Source organism: Alexandromys fortis, unplaced genomic scaffold (assembly GCF_014885135.2).
Source record: "Alexandromys fortis isolate MF-2015 unplaced genomic scaffold, M_Fortis_MF-2015_v1.1 scaffold_216, whole genome shotgun sequence".
NCBI classification, from domain to species: Eukaryota; Metazoa; Chordata; class Mammalia; order Rodentia; family Cricetidae; genus Alexandromys; species Alexandromys fortis.
Window position 1 is genome coordinate 1,588,347 of NW_026068089.1, and position 22,133 is coordinate 1,610,479.

Sequence of the window (22,133 nt, forward strand, 5' to 3'; positions counted from 1 at the left end):
GTGAAGATTTTTTTTCCCATTCTGTAGGCTGTCGTTTTGTCTTGTTGACCATGTCCTTTGCTTTACAGAAGCTTCTCTGTTTCAGGAGGTCCCATTTATTAATTGTTTCTCTCAGTGTCTGTGCTACTGGGGTTATGTTTAGGAAGTGGCCTCCTATGCCAATGTGTTCAAGTGTATTTCCCACTTTCTCTTCTATAAGATTCAGTGTGGCTGGCTTTATGTTGAGGTCTTTGATCCATTTGGACTTGAGTTTTGTTCATGGTGATAGATATAGATTTATTTTCATTCTTCTACATGTTGATATCCAGTAATGCCAGCACTATTTGTTATATATTCAACACCATTTGATATTTTTTGCTCCTTAGTCAAAAATTAGGTGTTCGAAGGAATGTGGATTAATATCCAGGTGTTTGATTCGATTTCATTGGATGGCCTATTTTCATTCTTTCTACATGTGGATATCCAGTTAGGCCAGTACCATTTGTTGAATATACTTTCTCTTTTCCATTTTATATTTTTTGTTTCTTTGTCAAAAATCAGGTGTTCATAAGTGTGTGGATTAATATCTGGGTCTTTGATTCAGTTCCCTTGGTCCTCCTAGCTGGCAAAACAGCCAGCCACTGGCTCTTACCTCGACCTCAGTCTGAAATGGCCATCCTGCCTCCCAGAATCTCAGAATGAGCCTGTGTTGTTGAGAGCTGTTTCCTCCCGTTTTATTATCTTCTTTCGGACTGGGACTAAAGCATGCACCACCATGATTAAAAGCATGCACTGCTCAGTTTCTATGGCAACTAGTGTGGCTACTGGGATTAAAAGTGTCTGCCATTATGGCTCATGGAATTAAAGGTGTGTGTTGCCATAACCTGGTCTGTAAGGCTGACCAGTAGGGCTGTTTTACTTTTAGATCTTCAGGCAAGCTTTATTTAATAAAATACAATTGAAATGCCACTACATTGTCCCATATTTTCTTGGATATTTTGTGTTAAGAATTTGTTGGATTTAATATTTTCTTTGAGCAATGCATCTATTTCCTTTACCGTATCTCTAACTCCTGAGAGTCTCTCTTCCATCTCTTGCATTCTATTGGTTATGTTTGCATCTGATTGTTTACCCAGATTTTCCATTTCCAGATTTCCCTTGGTTTGTGTTTTCTTTATTGCCCCTATTTCAGTTTTTAAGTCCTGAACCATTTCATTCACCTGTTTGATTGCTTTCACTTGGTTTTCTTTTTCTTTTTTTTTTTTTTCTGTCTTACAAACTTTATTAGTGCTGGGGAAAGGAGGACAGGCAGCTCCGGTCTCTCCCTACATTACTGCTTGCCGTTGCCATTGATGGGACGGTTCACATGGTCAGGGGAGGACAGGAAGGCCTTGATCTTGGGCCGGGCACTGAGGCGCGCCACATAGGCACTGAGCAGGGGGAAGTCGTCCAGGCAGCCAGGGGCCAGGACCTGGTGGATCAGCAGCAGATCTAGCAAGTTGTAATCGGCGAAGGAGATCTGGTCACCCACGATGAAGGCTTTGCCTCCTTGGTTCTGGGACAGCAGGGTCTCGAAAGGTTTCAGGTGTCCAGGCAGGGCCTTCACATAGTCATCCTTCCCTTCCTCATATTTGGTGTAGATGAGGGTGATGTATTTCAGGCGAAGGTCTTCCACCCCGTCATTCACCATATCCACCAGGGCAGCCTCCTTCTGATCTTTTCCATAAAGCCCAAGGGATCGGCCCAGGTGCCTCAAGATGGCATTAGATTGGTACAGGGTAAGGTCTCCATCCTGAAACTTGGGGAGCTGCCCATACAGACAGGTGGACTTGAGCACGCCTTTCATCCAAGTATCTATGGACACCACCTCCTCCTTCCAGCTCTGGTCCTGGTCAGCCAGGAGTATGCGCATGGCCTCACAGCGCCCTCGAACTGGGAAGTAGACAATGGTGTACGGCGGCATGGCTGCTGCGTAGACGTAGACGGAGGCACGAATTCCGAGCTGAGTAGACAGTAACGGATCTTGGGTGTGGAGCCAGCCTCACTTGGTTTTCTTTAAGGGATTTATTATCTCTTCCAATTTTCTGTTTGTATTTTATTCCATTTCCTTAAGGGAGTTTTTCATTTTCTCTTTAAGGGCCTCAATCATCTTCATAAAATTATTTTTAGTGTTGTTTTTTTCTGCTTCACCTACGTTGGGATGTTCAGGTCTTCTTGTCAAGACCCACTAGTTTCTGGTGGTATTGCTCTTTGTGTTGCTTAGTGTGTGTTCTTACCTTGTACCCATCTCTTCCCCCAGTCGGCTTGTGCTTCAGGGAGGGTCCCTTCTCCTTCAATTGGTGTGGCTGGGTTGTGGCTCCGTCGAGCACTTCTTCAGGTGCAGGCAGGGCCACAGTGCTGATGGTCAGTCCTCAGGTGCATCTCTGGTGACTGTGGCCCAGGTGTAGGTGGGACTAAGGCTGAGGCTCTGATGGCTGAGGTTGGGTAGCTGCTGGAGGCCTCTGCTGTGGCTATGACTCGTGGTGGGTGGTGAAGCTTGTAGTGATATTCCATTTGTATTTTAATAAATAAAGCTTGCCTAGGATCAGAAAGTAAAACAGCTGCACTGATGTTTTACTGACCAGGCAGTGGTGACACATACCTTTAATCCCAGTAGCCACACTAGTTGCCATAGAAACCAGGCAGTAGTGGTACACACCTTTAATCCCAGCACTAGAGATGAATATAAAATGGGAAGAGACAGCTCTCAGACACTGTCTCATTCTGAGATTCCTGGAGGCAGGGTTACCATCACCATTTTGGACTGAGGTAGAGGTGAGACTCAGTGGCTGGCTGTTTTGCTTTTCTGACTTCAGGTTGAGCCCCAGTATCTGTCTCTGGGTTTTTATTAATAGTGCTATAGATGCTGTCTCCCGGCACAGCCTGGGCCAGCAGCGACTCTTTTGTTATTTATTTTTTTTAAAAGATTTATTTATTATTTATTATGTATACAACATTCTGCCTCGATGTATGCCCACACGCCAGAACAGGGCGCCAGATCTTAGTACAGATGGTTGTGAGCCACCATGTGGTTGCTGGGAATTGAACTCAGGACCTCTGGAAGAGCAGCCAGTGCTCTTAACCTCTGAGCCATCTCTCCAGCCCCCTCTTTTGTTATTTTTTGAGACAGAGTTTTGCTATGTAGCTCAGGTTAGCTTCTACCTTGTAATTCCCCTGCCTCAGTGCTGGGTTCATAAGCTGCCATATGGCAAACTCTCAAAAGGAATGAGTTAGACTGATATGAGAAGACGCTGCCGGCATGCTAAGCGAAGGAAGCCAGTTATGAATGTGATCATGTCTACTCTGTGCACATGCATGGAAAATGGGGAAATCTATGCTTCGTGCGGTAGACAGTTATCACTTCTAAAGAATATATATGGCCGGGGTGGTGGCACCCGCCTTTAACCTGAGAACTCAGGAGGCAAGGGCAGGTAGATCTCTCTGAGTTTGTGACCAAGTTTCAGGTAAATAGGGCTATGTAAATGAGATTCTATCAAAACAGCAACACAGGAACCTGGGGCTACATTAAGTGAGGTTGTCAAAACAATAAAAGAAAGGAAGGAGAAAACAAACAAATATAGCTAGGCATGATGGTGCAGGCTTAGGACCCCGGTGCTTAGGAGGCGGAGGTGGGAGGGCAGAATTTTAAGGTCACCCTCTGCTGTAGAGTGAGTCAGAGTTTGAGGCCAGACTGGGCTATTTGAGACCCTATCTCAAAATTAAACCATCAGAAAGTGGTTAGGTGGGGGCAGCAGCGGGCTGGAGAAGGTAGGACCCTTGGTAGGCCTGAGGATAGTCTTGGGTGGGTTTTAAGGATGATGTTGAATTGGGCAAGGTCAGTGAGGCAGCCAGCCTTAGCCTTTTCAACACTCCGGCCATATATGCCTCTTCCCTTATCTGGGCCAGTTCCGGGGTAGGAGGGCAGCTTTCATTTTCTGTGAGTTCCCTGAGCTTTTCTCAGCTCCAACTCAACCCCCTCTCGTAGGGGCAGATTTAGCCAGTAGCCACAGTGCTTGAAGCCCAGTCAGGCCTTGAACTCTTGATCCTCCTGCCTCTCTTAATGGTATGCATTAAAAGCACTGCCTGCTCTTCCAAAGGTCCTGAGTTCAATTCCCAGCAACCACATGGTGGTTCACAACCATCTGTAATGAGGTCTGGTGCCCTCTTGAGGAAGAGACCTGGTCAGTCGTCCTCATCAACTTAGACCATGAAACCCAATATGGACAAGTTCAACAGAACCACCATATACGGGCTGCCCATGGATGCTTCAGCATTGCCAGGGCATAAATTTCATTCATTCATTCATTCATTCATTCATTCACAGTGATTAGGGTCCAGAATGCATTTGGGGACCCACGAAGTGTTTCAGTTTAAGATCTGAAGAAATGAATGGAGCCAGAATGGTCACCTTCATGCCCATGTGATCCGAACATTGTTGCTGTAGCCCAGGTTGGCCTCCAACTGTTGAAATAAGAGCGGCGTCGGGGCTGCGTCCCTAACACCCCGGCCGCTTGGCTAGCTTATGCCCAAAATAACAACACACAAACTGTATTCATTTAAAGAACTGCTTGGCCCATGAACTCTAGCCCTTACAGGCTAATTCTCGCACCTGGACTAGCCCATTTCTAATGATGTTTGTAAGCACCCCAAGGTGCGCTTACCGGGAAGATTCTAGCCTACATCCATCCGGGATTGGAGGAGCTTCATTGCGTGCATCTGCCTGGGAGAGCTGAGCATGGCGTCTCTGCTCTGTCGGGTCTCTCTCCGGAAGCAGAGCAGAGTCTGACCTCACTTCCTCTTCCGCCCAGAATTCTATTCTGTTTACTCCTCCCATCTATGTTCTAAGCTGAGGCCAAGCAGTTGGTTTATTATAACTTAACCAATGAAATCAACAGATTGATATATGACACTCCCACATCATCCAACTCCCCGTGTAATTGATGATGTGAATGTCTCATCTTGCGTCTGTCTCCTGCACGCTGGAATTGCTGGCTTGTGCTGTCTATCATGTCCACTGTACCTGGCCTGTGAGTGCCAGACCCATGCTACTGACCGAACTCTCCCCAGCTCTTAAATTTTTCTTTTTAAAAATTAAAACTTAAAAATTTCTATGGGCTTTGCTGCATGTATGTCTGTGTATCACGCATGTGGCTGGTATGCTCAGAGTCTTCCAGAACTGGAATTACACACTGTGTGGAGCTGATGAGGAACTTGAATCACTGTGTGACTGTGGGGAATTGAATCCAGGTCCAATGGATAAGCAGAATCCCTAACCACAGAACCATCTCTTCAGTCCCCCCTTTCTTTTCTTTTCCTTTTCTCTCTTTAAAAAAATCATAATTTATTTACTTTATTTTATGTGCAATGATGGGAAGGTGTCAGATGCCCAGGAACTGGATTTACGGACACTTATGAGCTGCCATGTGGGTGCTGGGAATTGAACTCAGGTCCTCTGGAAGAGCAGCCAGTGCTCTTAACCGCCCAGTCATCATTCCCTTTCTTTTTTCCTGTATATCTTTACTTTTCTTTTTTCCTCTTTCTTTCTTTCTTTCTTTCTTTCTTTCTTTCTTTCTTTCTTTCTTTTTTTCTTATTTTTTTGAGACAGGGTTTGTCCTGGAACTTGCTCTGTAGACCAGGCTGGCCTTGAACTCACAGAGACCTGCCTCCTGCCTGCTTCTGCCTCACAAGTGCTGGGATTAAAGGCGTGTGCCACCAACACCCTGCTTCCCCTCTTTCTTTTTTTGAGACTTTCTTTTTTTGTAGTCCTGGATGGCCTGAAACTTGCTATGTAGACCAGCTGCCTCTGCCTTGGGACAAGCCAAAGTCACCTTCTAGCTTCTACTCCCATCACCACCTCAACCTACTGTCTTTGTTTCCCAGGCCCCTTCGACCTTCCCGTGGTTTGGCTCATACTGAGGAGCTGCGTGTGACATGCCCTTCCTTCAACGGGGTCAGCTGTCACTGAATGAGGCCCTTTCCTTTACTAGCACATCCTGGGACTTGCTGACATTTCGAGTGGGAGTCCATGGGGGAAGGGCACATCTCACACCTACACACACTTCACTGGCTAGAGGATGCTTGCAGCTAAGTGACGGTGGCTGTACTAGGACAGTGTAGTTCTTCCCGATCTGTTTCAGCCAGAACAGAGAGAGTGGAGCCCAATACAACGTCCTCTACCAATACCATAAAACCTTTATTTCCGCTGGGTCCACATGTCTTTCTTCCCTTCCCCCACCCTGGATCATAGCTTGACCAGTTCCGCTTTCTTTGGCTAGACCACCCCTGACTCTCCCAGGGAAAGCGGGAGACTTCCTGCCAAGTGCAGTTGCATGGACCATGGGGCAGCTGCGATCCCACGGCCCCCTCGTGTGGTGACAACTTGCTACTGAAGCCCTCCAAAGCCTTGCTGGACATTTCTATTTTATTCCAGGTGGAACAGTGGGATCCAAGTTGATTGTAGTAGGGTTGGCATTCTCACGTCAGCTCCACACTGGGCGCTTGAACAAGGACAGCTGGTGGCGTTCGTCCTCCAGTCTTCTGTACACCGTCACTGAGCCCTCAGACTTGCTAGGACTCTGATTAGCGTTATCTGGGGTTTGGTCTCAGAGCTGCCAAACATCTTGCCAGGTGACCTTGGGAAAACACCTATCTAGCTTCTACTGAAAAACAAATTAAACACTTGGTCTACCATAGTTCGGGGCTGCAAGGTGCTGCCCTCAGATTCCCATGCTGTTTTTTATTGCTTTCGAGACAAGGTTGAACTCTGTAGCTCAGTCTGGCCTTGGATTGGAAATGTGTTAGTCTCTAAGTACCAAGACTGCAAGCCTGCACCTTCGTGTCTAGTTCTTGCCTTGCTTTTTATCTCCTTGTCTATGGGTTAGAACAAAGGGGCCAAGGCCTTAAGCCTTGAGACTCACCGATGCCTGAGCCCATGAACTTCTTGCAACACTAACAGCCCAGGATTTTCCATGTGGTCTCCCATCTTGCTAACCGACTTTCTGGAGGCCAGCCAGAATGGTCAGAGGGGGCCAAGAACCAGCAAGGCTGGCAGTGCATGGTCTAGTGTTGTTGTGTGCTGGATGGAGCCCTGGTTCATCACCAAAGACGGGGCCTTAGCCCCAGCTTGAGCCACCTGCCGAGTGTGTGACTGCAGGAAGGGCCTCGACTCTGTTTCTGCTCTCCTCTCCTGGCCGCCTTTCTCTCCTCTTTTCTGTGGAGCTAGGGAGTTTCCCAGGGCCTTTCCCTGAGCTATATCCCAGCTCAGTCTCAACCTTCCTATTGGTCCAATGGGGGTTCCTTTCCTGTCTCTTCCGTGGATAAGTGCACAAACACTGTGGGATAAAGGCACTCTGTGCAAGGCAGAACAATTTGGCACTAGGGTGTGCTGACGACGGAGGGTGGTCTCTGCACGTCCAGGCCCTCTGCAGGGTGAACTTTCAGCTTGCCTTAAAGGCCATTGTCTCTAGAGGATGAAGAAGGCCTTGGGCCAAGAAGTATGTGACCTGCTGGTCTCTTCCACTGGAGGAAAGAAAATGGCGCCAGTGTTGTTGCGAGAAGAAGGTCTTGCCTTGATGGCCACTGGGCTTAGAAATCCACCTCTCGGGCCTCCAGAGGAGCAGGGGAGAAGCCATCCAGATGCTTGGTGACACCACGTCCTGAGGGGCTTGTTGAATTTCACTGGGGTTGACCCCAGGCCTAGACAAATAGCCAGAGCTGGCGGGGGTCACTGGGGTTACAGGGAGCCATGGCTGGCTTTTTGTCCTGGGTTATCAGGCAGGTGCCTGATCCTGAGTTTCTGATGAGCTGATCCTAAAAGGCAACACAGTGGAGGGTCAGCCTGGGGACCACGGGATAAGCGCAGCTGACAAAAGACAACACAGTGGAGGGTCAGCCTGGGGACCACAAGACAAGCGCAGCTGACAAAAGGCAAAGGAAACCAGGCAAGCTACAGAGAGGACACTGCCACGTCCTTCCCGAAGATCCACGCACCACGGCAGCCTGATGGTGGTCACTAAAGACTGTAAGACCATGGCTGATCGAAAAAAAAAAACAAAAAACCACCCTTTCAGGGCCTCCCTTTCTCCAGGGTGGCCAGGTTCAAAAACTTGGGGTCATAGCTGCCTTTCCCCACTTTTCTGTTTCTGGCAGAAACTTTGGCTCTGTCCTTTCTGGTAGCTTCATGGTTAGGCCATTCTTTATTTCTGAGCAGCTGACCGAAGTGAGTAGAGCTCGGGCTTGGTGATGAGAGTGGCTACCGCCCACCTCGCGCCCCTGGACTCCCAGAGACTCTACCACCCACCTCATGCGGTGTGGAGGGAGGGACAGACTCTGGACTCTCAGAGACTCCACCGCCCACCTCATGCAGTGTGGAGGGAGGGACAGACCCTGGACTCCCAGAGACTCTACCGCCCACCTCATGCAGTGTGGCGGGAGGACAGACCCTGGACTTGCAGAGACTCAGGGAGGTCTGAAGCTTGGGCCAGACAAGCTTGTTGAATTTCATCTGACTACTTGGTAGAAATGCGGACATCGTCCTTTGGGACGGAGCCCCTAAACGATTAAGAGAGAGGATGCCTGAGCATTGCTTAGAACCTGGCATGCGAGGCAGGGAAGCACCATGAGTGTCTCTTCACCTGTTTGGATTCAGCCTTAAAAGGCGCCACGGCAGAAGGGCCCAGACATGACCAGACATGGACCGACTCTACAGCCACTGTGCCTTCCACCCAGAAGATGAAGAAGATGAGGGAGAAGAGGGCAGACGCTGCTCTGGACTCACGGTCCCTAGCTTTCTGGGCCACCGACTTACCTGCGTCAACTCCCACTCCTCGTCCTTGGGCACTTCGCTGTTTTTGCCAGTGAACCGACAGCTCCTGAGGCCCAGCGTGCTAGCGCTGGCGTGTAGACACAGCTGCTTCCCAATGTTGTGGCGAAGGTCCCTCTGGGATGTGTACTCAAAGTACTGCAAGTCAAGACAAAGATGTTCTCTGGGGCAGAGGGGAGCAGCTTCCCTGCTACTTCCCAAAGCCACTTGCCCGACAGCGCCAACTAGAGGACTTCCTGGGGAGGAGGTGGGAATGTGCTGCGACTTTTAGTGATTTGTGTCGCTGCAGTGATTGCTGCCACAACACGTTATACTGGATTAACAGTGCATGGAATTATAAATTATTTGCACTATAATTGAACTATAAATTAAAATTCACCTTAGCCTTATACATATAAGCACCACCTATGCAGTCATACGCTGGAACGCTAGCCCTACATTTTTGTGTGTGACACGGATTCTTGTTTTGTAGCCAAGGCTGGCTTAGATTTCTGTCATGTAGACCAGGCTGGTCTCAAACTCATGACCAGCCTTCCAACTACTAGAACATTGTGATCCAGCCCATGGCATATGCCATCACAGTCACCTGCTGGTTCTAGGTTGGCTAATAAATCACCATTGACATAAAAGATATTCACCAATGGACCACCTAAAAAGGCTTTGCTTGCATCTGCATGTCTCCGCGGTCAGTTCCGGCTACCCCTTCATCTTGTGTACCAGATCTGGGTACCAGATATCTGAGGGACGGGATAGGAGCATGCTGGTTGGTTTTGTTATCTAGAAACAAACTAGGGTCATCTGGAAGAAGAATCTCAACTGAGAAAAGGCCACCATCAGATTGGCCTGATGAAGGCCAGTATAGGCCAGGGTGCAGGGCATTTTTTGGTTAATGAGAAGGCCCAGCCCACTGTGGGAGGTGGCACTCCTGTGTCCTGGTGGGGAGGAAGCCGGCTGAATGCGAGCCCGGAGAGCAAGCCAGTTAGCACTGGTTCCCTAAGGCCTTTGCTTCAGTTCCTGTCTCCACATTCCTGCCCTGCTCCCTTCAGTGATAGACTGTGATGTAGAAGCTAACCAAAACCAAACCTGTCAGCCAGTGGTGGTGCACGTCTTTAATCCCAGCACTCAGGAGGCAGAGGCAGGCGGCCAGCCTGGTCTACATAGCATGTGCCAGGACTACATGGGGAGCCCCCGTGTCTAAAAACCCTTTCCTGGTGTTTTAACACAGCAACAGTACACAAACTAAGGCAGAGGCATACAAGTTACCCTCAGGGATGTGCCGGAGCACTGGGGCATAGGGACGTCTCCAGGGTGTCCGTAGGTAGCTGTTTGGGGGTCACTACTAGAGGTGGAGTCAGAGCGGTATTTTCTGGCCAGGGGAGCATTAAGGATAAAAGCTGAGTATAGGTGAAAGAGAATGCCTGGCAACTCTCCACAGCCCTCTCTGTTGGCAGCATCCCCTCATCCTCTAGTGCCCAGCATGATGCCAGCCCTGTGGCCCACTTCATGTGTGAGTCATGCTTTTCCATTCAGCCTGGCTGCTTCCTGCCACAGGGGTGACTCCTCCCTCTGCATGGCCTCTGTTGCAGAACTATTCAGAATAGAGAAAGGGGGCCTGTGGGAAGAGGAGGTGCCTCAGAGATGGGCTCCTGGTCTACCCGGGGTGAGCATGTTTTATCTACCTGATTGCCGCCAAGGTTGTGGCAGACATACATGATGAGAGGCTTCCCTCCATGGTTGTTCTCGCCCACATCCAAACACTGGTTGGTGCCGAGATTCTTGATCTGCACAAAGGTGAGCAGAGGGGAAGCAGGATAGCTCAGCTGGGCATGGGCAGGATAGCTCAGCTGGGTATGGGCAGGATAGCTCAGCTGGGCATGGGCAGGATAGCTCAGCTGGGCATGGGCACCACTGGAATGGCCTTTCCACTCTGGGCATGAACCAGATGTCTGGAGCTAATAACAAGGTGTGGCAGAAAAGCCCCAAGGATGGGCAGGGCAGGGATGGGTGCCCTTTGTAGGGAAAGATGAGCAGGCCCTTAGGATGCCAGGCCCTGAGAGGTCCTTAGCATACAGGAGCTATCCTCACCATCACCTGGGACTTGTCCACGTCTGGATGGAAACAGTGCGGATGGGTCCCAGCAATGCGTATTACCACACCTTCCTGGGTATTCTCCCAGACTCAGCCCTTGAGAATCACTCCTCACAGATTGCCCCCTTTATCAGGATTTTAACTGTTCAAGGAAGCCCCCAGTTGTCTCCCCATCCTCTCGGCTTGGCTGCTCCTGGGCTGAGTGGTCTTAACTTCTTTTGGGGTACCATGGTGGTGGGTAAGCTAACTCACGGCTCCATAGAAGGTGGGGTTCAGGTCAGGGACAAACATCTCCGGGTAGACATTGTGCAGGTACCAGGAAAAGTTGTGGCAGTGTAGCTGCTCCCTCAGCTGCAGTCGCTCCGAAATGTCACCGAAATTATTCTGTCAACCAAGTCAGTCCCCTAAAAGGTGAGTGACACAGCCCAGGTCTTCCTGTCTGGGTTGAGCAGCCCAGACAACATGGAACACTGACGCCGCTCTCCCTGGCTCATCATGGCTCCGGGCTCAGCCTCACATGTAATACCTGAGCTCTTGTCTTACCCTGGGGACCTCATTACCTCACAACACTCCTCACATCCCGTGACTTCCCCGTCAGCCTGTCAGAGCCGTTCCTCCAGTGAGGGTTCTCCTTCCTATCCCTTTCCTTCCTTTCCTACCCTCCCTGGAGGCAAAACCAAGGCTCCCCCAGCCCTCTAGCTTCGGAGCCCTGTGTTCACGGGGCTAGCTTATAGAGTTCTGAGGAATGAAGGGAGACAGAGGGGTAGAGAAGGGAAGGCCCTGCCAATGGGCAGCAGACTGGGGGCCTGGAATTCCATGATTCCCTCACCAGGCACCGGACATCTTACCTCCTGCACCATCTTTGCTGCCTGGAGATTTCTCCTGTAGAAAAGCTTCTTGTAGCTGTCCATCCAGACCTCAGCCAGGCGCACCTGATTGCGTGCAATGACACTGGTGCCCTTGGGGAAGGTATGGGGACTCTTGGTACGGAACACGTGGCCCACCACAGAGCAGGGGATGATCTCCAGCTGGCCTCCACACTGCCATACCTGACACAAAAGAAGACAGGATGGGGCCTTCAGGAGGCTGGATGACAAGTCCCTCCAAGCAGTTCTGTTCAGTCCCCAGAACACCTAGCCCAGGTCCTAGGATGGGAGCATATGTTGCCTTTCCATCCCTGAAGAAAGAGACATTGGCGGGCTTCCCCCTATGGCGCAGCTACCCATGTCCAGGCTGTCTGTGCCGCTTGCTCTGGATTAGTGGATGTGGTGTGCAGTCCTGAGTCACCAGGGCTCATGCCAGAGAAGAGACGGTCGCTTACTTCTGTGCTATGGCTTACTCTCAGCTCTGGGTTCTTGGCTTTCTGATCTGAAAGCATGGACACTTTCCCAGGGGTTACAGAACAGCTGGCCTCCCCTACACCAGAGCACCAGTCGGTGGCCCGTGACCACTGGGCCTTGAGCATGCCAGCTTCCCAGGAGAGATCCTGGATCTGGGTCAGAGGCTCACCAAAAGTGAGAACCAGATACTGGCTGGTGGCCCTTCTCTGTGCTAGCTGCTGGCTGGAGACATCCCTCCCACTGGGCTCTTTGGGTCCTGTTTTGGGAGGCACCTGCTATTCACTTATATACGGCAGCAACAGAAATCCACAGCCACAGGTACAGGAACACCAGACAGCAATTATGTGCCTGATACACGCCAGGTACCGGGATGACTCCATTAACGAGCTCATTTTCCTGTTAGTTACTTTCTCACTAGCGGGTTTCAGAGGCAATCCTTTCTAACCTGTCTGGATTTGCCTCATCCTCAGAATTCCTCAGAGTTCTGCCTCCATCAGAACCAGGTCCCACCTCTCCTCTCTCTTAGGAAGAGCTTATTGAAAACCCAAAGGCCCCCAGGGCAGGTGTCCTTTGACATGGGGAGAGGAGCCTGATTTTTACAAACTGGAGGGGGTAAACTGGCTCCTGACCCGTTCTCACCTTCACTGAGATCATTTCCCACATTCTTCATAAAACAGCCAATACCTAAATTCAATCCTTACTGCTCCCACAATCCCTTCCCTCTTAGAGGTTCTGTCCTGGGATTTGGTTCAAGCTATCGGACTCAGCTCCAGAGTCCTACTGCCCTCGCCGGAAGCCAGGGCAGGAAGCAGATACCCTTTCAAGTCCATTCCAACATGACATCCTCGAAGGTACCAATGCTTGATAGACAGCCTGTCATCCCCCACCCCTTCCCCTTCGAAGCTCTCTCCGTTCTCACCCGGAAGGACATTTCCACATTCTCCCCTCCCCAGATCTCCATCTGGCTGTCATAGGTTCCGATGTGCTCAAAGTAGGCCTTGGAGATGGAGAAGAGGCCACCAGCAAACGTCGGGGATCTGGAGAGGCAGAGGCAGGGAGAGGCACATGTACCATGCCTTCAAATGAAGGCAGGGAGGCACAGACCCAAGTAAAGACTGGGCCAGTGTAGCAAGGAGACGTCACAGGAGTCTGGGGAAGTGGGGGATTCCCTGGTTCTGCTCTTGAGTCCCCGATGCCACAGTCACATTCTAGGAGGAATTTCAGTTGAGAAGCCGTCATGCTAGGACTGGGTTCCTGTCACTCCTTCCGTCTTTAAAGAGAACTACGGCAGCCCAAGTAGCCCCAGGCAGCTCCGAGAGCCCGAGAGCTCAAGAGCTCCAGATGAAGTGCTGAGGTGGACCTGCTCCTGAGGATACTTGAGAGGTGCCCAGACTGGGGGAATCGCTGACAAACTGGCCATGAAGACAAACGCCACTCAGAAACATCACTGGAGACTCATCTCAACAGGTAGCCTCTAGAAAATGCCTGTATATCCTGGCCTGCTTCCTGGGACCCTGTGTCCCTTAGCTCTCCTCTCAGGCATCTCTGTGAGAACTAGGACGAGTTACCAGTGTTGAAGGACCACAGTACAAAGTGTGTGCTGCCAGAGCACCTGAACCCAGTGCACATTCACTCCTCAAACACTGAAGCTTTGTTCTCCCACTGGACGGTCTTACAGAGGCCGTCGAGCTAGGACGTTAGTGAGGGGTGGGGGCCAGGTGCCCTGCCCGTGCTGCTGTGTGCCTGGTCCCGGCCTGGGTGGAGTGAGGGTTTGTTGTTATACATGCCAAACAAAGGCTCCTATGAGACAAACAGAGTCAGCAGGGAGTGTATATTTCTTCCTCTGTCTTCTCTTTCCCCTCTTTTTTTTTTTTGTTTTGTTTTGTTTCTCAAGATGAGAGGTCTTACTCTATAGTCCAGGCTTTCCTTGAACTTTGGGACTCTGGCTAGCCTAAAATCTGTAATGATCTGGGCAGGAGAACATGGCTCAGATGGCTCAGCAGGGAAGGCGCTACACAAGTGTGAGGGCCTGAGTTCAGATCCTGAAACCCTGGGTAATTCAGGTGGACATGACAACCTGCCTGCTACTTGGTCTCAGAGACAGGACCCCAGGGCAGGCTGGCTAGCCATCCCAGCTGTGTTGGTGAGTCCTAGGTTTAACCAGGAGACAATGCCTCAATGAACGAGGTGGAAGGTCACTTAAGGATGAGTCCCAACACCATCCTTGGAAACATGAACACACAAGCAGAAGCACTCACCTGCACATGTGCCCACAACACATGCAAAAACATGTGCACATGCGTAACCTGTACACACATCTGCACACGTGCACACACACAGCACAAAAAGAAACAAAAGTCCTGCAATCTGTAGATGCTGGGAGGGCAGGGAGCGAGAGGCAAGCCTCTGTAGGCTTTAAGCACATTAGCTGTCAGCTACCTAGCCTGCTTGCTGTCAGAAGACTATGGCTGTGGTTCCCAACCTGCAGATCATGACCCCTTTGGGATGGCATATTAGATATTTACATTGAAATTCATAACAGTAGCAAAATTACAGTTGTGAAGTAGCAACAAAAAGAATGCTATGGTTGGGGTCACCACGACATGAGAAACTGTATTAAAGGGTTGCAGCTTGAGGAAGGTTGAGAATTAGTGCTCTATGGTAAAACATGGTTTTTACTCTTTTTTCACAGGCTCTCTTCAAGGCAGGCCTGAACTGGCTAGCCAAGGATAACTTGAACTTCTGGTATTGTTTTCCCTTCTGAAGGTGGGGTTTCAGATGTGCACGGCCAGGATCAGTTTGATTTTCACATTTTGAAGCAACTATAAAAACCCCAAATCTACCCCCCCCCAAATAAGAGAACACCAGTAGGCTATCTGTGGTGGCTGGCGGAGTTAGACGGTTCTGATGTGTCTCATTAATGAAAAGTGCACGGCAGCTGAAGCCTCAAACTGAAGCACACAGCCTGTGCTTGCTCCTTTTCCCTCTCCCCACCCTGCCCTGCTTCAGACTGAACCTAGGCCTCTGTACAGCTGGGCATGAGCTCTTCCACTGAGCGCTGACTCACGTCGCAGTGCCTCAGACATTCTAGCTTTCAGAAGTCTCCCTGGATTTCCCAGGCTGGCCCTGAAATCACTGTAGCCCAGACAGTTCCTGAATTTGTGATCCTCTTGTCTCAGCGTCCTGAGGGGCTCGGATTATGTGCTGGATAGTTTGAGCTAACATCCTCTGAGAGGGGAAGCTGCAAATGGGAAAATGCCTCCATAACATTGAACTGTTGGTGAGCCTAAGGCATTTTCTTAGTTCGTGAATAATGGAGGAGGGCCATTGGGGTACAGTCCATTTTGAGGAGTACCATCCCTGGGCTGGTGGGCCTGGGTTCTATAAGAAAGAAAGCTGGGCAAGCTATGTGAAGCAAGCCGGTAAGTAGCACCCCTCCATGGTCTCTGCATCAGCTCCTGCCTCCAGGTTCCTGCCCTGTTTGCGATCCTGCCCTGGTTTCCTTCTATGATGGACTAGGATGTAGAAGCATAAGCCACATAAATTCTTTCCTCTCCGCCTTCTTTTTGGACTTGGTATTTCATTGCAGCAATAGCAACCCTGACTAAGACAGAGTACAAGCATGCACCACTGGGTCCAGCACCTGTTTCCTTTCTCTGAGTCTTTCCCGAGACAGTAACCTGGGAGCCTGGGAGCCCATGCCATAGCTACCTATTACAATGATTGTTCAGCAATGACCTCCACACAGTGTCCCTCACCTGCTCTGCAAGCAGAGGCCTTGGCCTCCTAGATATAGGAGCAAAGAGTGAGGTGGGGGTGCACAGGCTGGCAGACGGCCAGTAGTAAGCAGGAGCAAGCTATCACCAAGCTATCACCGTGTGAGGCGGTAGGGACCATGCTGGGCACGCAGGTCATCTACCCTGTGCTAGCTGCAGGATCCGAAGTTAGCTGCTTAGCACCTTGGCTTTGCAGTCTCACTTGTAAAACAGGCTAACAAAAGGACCTACCTCACAGGGACTGTGGCTTGATAAAGCACCTAGCGGATGTTGGTGTGGGATGGTACAGGTCCCCCGGAGCTGAGTGGGCAGAGGCCACCAGGGTGGGGGCTCAGCAGGGTGCATTCCTTACTTGATGGGGTACGTCTCATCCTTGCGCCTCTGTTTCTCGTGTTCAGGAAGCAATTCCCAGCCGAAGGTCAGGCTCCAGTCAAAGTTGCCCCGGCTGTGGGCTTTGCCTTTCTGTGAAGGTCTGGAGAACCGGAATGTGTTAAGGTCGATGGTGACGATGTCTGGGCTCACCACCACTGTCTTATCTTCAGCGATGCGAGCCAGGAGGGGCTCCAGCCAGCCATGGAAGCACTCACCTGCAGACCCAGACCAGAAGGGGTGGGGGTCAGGGCCCAGCCATAGATGAATCCTCTAACCTCAGAGGAGGCCCAGGGCAAGGGGGGGCACATAGAATCCCTGAAAGGTGGTTGTGGCTTTGGAAGGGGGACGGTAGGTTTTGGGGGAGCAACCTGGTCAACATAAATCAGACGCGAACTCCCAGGAACCTGAAGCCCATGTCCTCAGGGTTTCCACCCCCACATGAATGTAGCTTCAGAATGGGCTCTCTGTCCTCCAGGGCATGCACATGTCAACGCCCAGCTCTTACAGTGGAGCTGCTCTCCCCCAGGGGTGGGATCTTCTTTCTTCTCTCTCCTCCTGAGAGCTTTGCTACGCAGTCTCCACTGACTCAAACTCACTATACTGAGCACTAAGTGGACTGGCCTCAAACTTGCAGTGATCCCCCTGCCTCTGCCACCAAATGCTGAGATAACAGACACATGTCACCATACCTAGACAGTTTTGACTTTAAATGAACATAGGTTCTACATTACTTTATTTTTTAGATTTATTTAATTTACCTTTATATTTTATATTTACTTTTATTTTAAATATAAAATTTTAAAATATAAAATTACTTTATATTTTAAGATTTATTTATTTATTTACCTTATGTATCTGAGTGTTCTGTCTGCTTGTATATCTGTGTACCATGTGTGCCTTGTGCCTGCAAGCTCAGAAAAGGGGATTCGATCGCCTAGAACTGGAGTTATGGATGGTTGTGAGCCACTATGTGGGTGCTGGGATTAAAACCCTGGTTCTCTGCAAGTGTTTTTAACCTCTAAGTCATTTTGGGGCCCCTATTTTACTTTATTTTAACAATATCTTGTTAGGTAAGTCAGGAAACTGAGGCCGAGCCAGATGGGAACTTGGGTTCCTGGTACCAGTCCAGAGTTTTCTGGGTTCTATTGTTCTTTCAGGAAAAGTCAAGGGGGAGGCCTTTTAAACTCCATATAGTCCTATAGAAAAATCCCACACAGGAGTGTTCCTAGTGGGGTCAGGGGCTTCTCTTGGGTCCACACAAGGGAAGGGTAGGTGGCCACTGGAGTGGGGACAGGGCTTCTCTTAGGACCACACAAGGGGAGGGTAAACGCCCATCGGAGTCACTGTCAGCTGTCCCGAGTCACCAAACCTCATGGTTAGTCTCACTCAGGAACCATGCCTGGAGTCAGTGTGAAGAAGGGGCAAAAATGGAAGAGCACCAAGTCTCTTTACTTCTGAAACAGGACAGGACAGCCTCAGCCCTTCCTCATCTGCCAGTGGTGAAGGGCAGGTAGCTAGACCTCCACCGGGCGGGCATCTGCTACTCACAGTGGGCATCCAGGAAGGTGAGCACCTCAGCCTGCGCCACGCTCGCTCCGAGCAGCCGGGCTGTAATGAGGCCTTTCCGCTCCGGCTGCCGCACCACCCTCACGATTTGCAGCTGTTGGACGTGCTGCTCCAGCCTCTCCTTCAGGTATTCTGGAAGGGACAAGGCCACTGTTACCAGCTCCTCACTAATCCCTTGTGGGCACCATGCCCAGGTACTCCCAGGTCTTCAGTAGGTCTGAATGCCAACCCCTCCCACACACCGTACAGATCCCTTACCCAGGATGCGAAGGCAGAGAGCGGAGACACACAGGGAGGAAGCCCTGCCTGAGGCCTGTCATCAGGGTCCTGGTCATCCTGCCTCTGCCTCCCTTCTCCAGTGCTGGGCATGCCCAAGAAGAACACATGGTTTTCATAAGAGAACATTATATATAAAAGAAACTGTGAGCCCCATGCCCACAGGCTTGCACAAGCTAGGGACTAACTACAGCAGGGAGCATGGCAGATGTGAGCCTGTGTCTTAAGAACAGACTGCCTGGGGGCAAGACATCATGACAATCACAGTAGGTGGTGGGCAACCTGCCAGGGCTAGTGCGGCCCAACAGGAGCCTACAGAAGGGAGGACCCCTCTGCTAGAGCAGGGAGGACCCTTCTGCAGAGCAGCGGCTCCTCTTGAGGAAGCACCCTGCCTCCTCCCTCTCAGCTGTGCTGCCCCTTCTGCTCCACGCACAGACCATGCCTCGGGGACTTCTCTCGGGGCTTCCCTTTGTAAGGAACACCTGCAGAGGCTCCTTCTGGCTATAGCGTGTAGTGCTCCCTCAGGGCTCTGGGGAGTCCACCTAAAATCCTCAGGACATCTAAACTAGTTTTATTTTGAAGGATCCCATCTTGAAACATCAATTATCTTTATATTTTAACGTATTTTTGTTAATGAGTTTCACTGTCTTGGCTGCCTTGAAACTCACTATGTAGCCCAGGCTGACCTCACACTCACAGACAGACACCCGCCTCTGCCTCCCGAGTGCTGGGATTAAAGGTGTGAGCCACCACCACTCCTGGCTTACTGTTCTGTTTTGAAAACAAAGAAAAGAAGATTGTGTTTTTAAATTACACATATGTGTGCGTGTCTGTGCAGTGTTGCAGGCCCGGAGGATGGCAGGCTCGCTGCAGCTGGAGTTAGAGGCAGGGTTGAGCCACCCAGTGTGCCAAACTTGGGTCTCTGGACAAGCTGTGCACGCTCGAGCTGTGCACGCTCTTAACTCCAGAGTCTCTCCTGTTCCTAACTGTGTGAAATGGAGGCGCTTGTAGTTTTAGGAGTGGAAAACAATTCTGACGACTGTTTGTGTTCTTCCCTCAAACTGTGGCTCACACTGGGCCTCTCTCTGGATACCGCGTTTTATAAATCATAGGCCCTGAAAACAATTTATTGGGCTGTCACTGATAGCAAACACCCCCCCACACACACACACACATACACCTGTCATGTGCCAGTCACTAAAGCAGGTGACATCGTGCCTGTTTACCCCAGGGTTAACAGATGGAAAGTCAAGACTGGGAGCCCAGGTCACCCCAGCAAACCCTACGGTGGCACCGGGGTCCTAAGCAGCCTGTGTGTGAAGACTTATCTCCTCTAAGAGCTCTGAGGTTACCTACCAGGACTTAAGGGGTGTGAGTTTATTGGGGTGAGGGTGTTTCTTGGTCCTCTTAGTTATCCACGGTCTTGCTGCTTTCCCTGTGAGACCCCAGGAGGTCACTGCCAGGGAGAGCAGAGCCTGGGGGAAAGAAACTAAGCTTCGAAAGTGACCTCCTGGTCTTTATTTTTCAGTCCTGGTAGGCAAGTGTTCCTGACCCACTGCCCTTGCGAATGACACCCTCCAGGAAGGCACCTGAGCGGAAGGCTTGTCTTGTCTCAGAAATGGAGCCTCTTGTCTTTGGTGCCTGGACCTGGCTGTTCCAATTTAGTCTCACGTGGTGGCTTCAACCCATCAGTGACTTAGTGTCTGCAATGCACTGTCCAGGGGTGGGACACAGGCTTGGACAGGGAGTGTCCATCACCACCACGGGACATGTGAGCCCCAGCCTGGCCACCACAGAATATGTGAGCCCCAGCCTGGCCCCTGCCAGGTGTTGCTGACAGGAAGGAGGAGCTCAACTGTGGTGTCACCTTCTCAGCAGCTCAGCTGAGGTCTCCAGAGACCCTGCTCAGCGCGGCTCACGGGAAGCTCATGGTAGAGATAACCATGGCAAGCCTCACAGGAAGTGGGTTGTGTGGTAAGACAGTGAGAGGCGCTAAGCTGTGACTTCCAGGGCCCTGTGCTCTAGAGTTCTCCCACGCCTTCCTTCCAGTCTCAGGGGGCCAGGCTGGGGGCTCCTGGTTTTGGGCCTCAGGTCCTTGCACAAAAGTCAGACAACTCCCCACATCATCCACCGTTTGTCCCACCTCTGGGTTACTGGACATAGGACCCAAGGCTGAGTCTAGAGACAGGTGGGCTAGCCTGTGCTCTCAGGTCCCGCCAATGACAGTTTGTGACATTATCACTCACCAGGATGAGAGTCCACAAGACAGGCAAACCCTTCTCCTCTGCCCCATGCAGCCCACAGGTCACAATGCTTCTGTGACTGACAGCTCCAAGGTTTTCTTCCAGCCCTGCAGAGCCCTGCACCTCAGTGCAAGTCTGCGCTCCCAGCCTTACCTCGTGGCCTCTACACCAGCAACCCTTTAGCCACTCAGCCATGGCGCCAATCTGGGTTCTCTCTGCCTTTTCCCTTCTTTAAAGCTCCATTGTCAACTCAACAGCAAGCTGTCACTCCAGGTATCACAGTCAGCTGTTCTCCCGGCCACTCCTCCATACTTTCCCAGAATGTTCTAGATATCGAGCTGCCTTTAATCCTAGCACTCAGGAGGCAGAGGCAGGTGGATCTCTGAGTTTGAGGCTAACCTGGTCTACAGAGCGAGTTCCAGGATAGTCAGGGCTACATGGAGAAACCTTGTCTTGAAAAACAAAACAAAACAACACACACACACACACACACACACACAAATACACGCACGCAGTTTCTTTTCTCTCTCTCCTTATGTTCGATGATGATGGAGGCCGCGTTCATGGCCTCAAGCTTGCTAGGTAAATGCTATACCACTGAGCAATGCCCTAGCCCCAGATCTCACCACCACTTTCTCTCCTGGGTCTCTAATCCAGGCTAGCCTCAAACTCTTATTATTTCTTTCATCTTTTCAGTTACTAATTTAAAAACTTAATTTATGTGTATGGTATTTCACCTGCATGTATGTCTGTACATTATATATGTGTAGTGCCTATGGAAGTCAGAAGAGGGTGTTGGATCCCTAGAATTGGAGTGACAGACATCTGTGACCCGCCAGGTACGTGCTGGGAACTGAACCCGGGTCCTCTGAAGGAGCACCCAGTGCTCTTCAGTGTTGCGTCATCCTCCCAGCCCTTGGCATCTCTGAGGATGACCTTGAACTTCTGATCCTCCTGTATTCACTTGCCATGTGTTGGAATTACAGGCATGTGCCATCATGTGTGACAATGTCTGCTGTGGGTTGAACACAGGACCTTGTGTGTGCTAAGCACACACTCAACTAACTGTATTTTATTCTTGGCCTCCTCCTGCTCCTCAGCGTTCTCTCTTAAAACTGTAAATCCGATGAACTTTGTTTTTGAAGATGTGGTGTCACTATGGGGTCTAGGCGGGACTCAGGCTCACAATTCTGCTGCTTTAGTCTACTACAATTAGATAATTTCACTAACAGTGTTTCAGAGGTGCATTAAAAACAAATCCAGGGCCAGTGAGATGGCTTAGTGAGTGGAGGTGCTTGCTATGAAGGCCTGACAACCTGAGTTCAATTACTGGACCACAGAGTGGAGGGAGAGAACAGTCTCCCCAACGAGTGAAAAGCCCCAAGTTCACGTCTCAGCACTGGGGGAGGGGAGCACCCAAACCAAATAACAACAAATAAAAAAATAAAAAATCCATCACAGATTTATCATAATATAATCTAGCAATTTCACTTCTGGGTACAGATGAAAAAGAATTCAAAACAGGGACTGAAACAGATGTTTGTATACCTGTTCATAGCAGGATTAGTCATAAAAGCCACTTGCAAAACCAACATATGAATGCATAAGCAAATGAGGCTTATCATTACCAGGG

The 22,133-nt window shown here is 50.4% G+C and overlaps 2 protein-coding genes across 3 annotated transcripts in view; both read right to left on the reverse strand.

The window, feature by feature from the left end:
• Window positions 1–1,241: 1,241 nt before the first annotated feature.
• On the reverse strand, window positions 1,242–2,003 carry LOC126488776 (glutathione S-transferase P-like). The gene has a single exon (XM_050122457.1). It carries the CDS (start codon window positions 1,940–1,942, stop codon window positions 1,310–1,312), a length of 633 nt encoding a protein of 210 aa, XP_049978414.1. The 5' UTR covers window positions 1,943–2,003; the 3' UTR covers window positions 1,242–1,309.
• Window positions 2,004–6,193: 4,190 nt separating this feature from the next.
• Galnt6 (polypeptide N-acetylgalactosaminyltransferase 6) overlaps window positions 6,194–22,133 on the reverse strand; it is a 39,312-nt gene continuing 23,372 nt past the window's right edge. For both annotated transcript variants that reach the window (XM_050122517.1, XM_050122516.1), the window contains exons 5-12: window positions 17,964–18,113; window positions 16,396–16,630; window positions 13,187–13,304; window positions 11,776–11,976; window positions 11,180–11,311; window positions 10,519–10,620; window positions 8,825–8,977; window positions 6,194–7,827 (exon numbers count right to left, since the gene is read on the reverse strand). In XM_050122517.1, the coding sequence (XP_049978474.1) occupies window positions 7,714–7,827; window positions 8,825–8,977; window positions 10,519–10,620; window positions 11,180–11,311; window positions 11,776–11,976; window positions 13,187–13,304; window positions 16,396–16,630; window positions 17,964–18,113 (1,205 nt within the window). In that variant the 3' untranslated portion in view covers window positions 6,194–7,713. The remainder of the gene's footprint in view (window positions 7,828–8,824; window positions 8,978–10,518; window positions 10,621–11,179; window positions 11,312–11,775; window positions 11,977–13,186; window positions 13,305–16,395; window positions 16,631–17,963; window positions 18,114–22,133) is intronic.

What these genes read in the sequence shown, in the direction of transcription:
- LOC126488776 (XM_050122457.1), bottom strand. Translation starts at nt 1,942, where the DNA reads ATGCCGCCGTACACCATTGTCTACTTCCCAGTTCGAGGGCGCTGTGAG.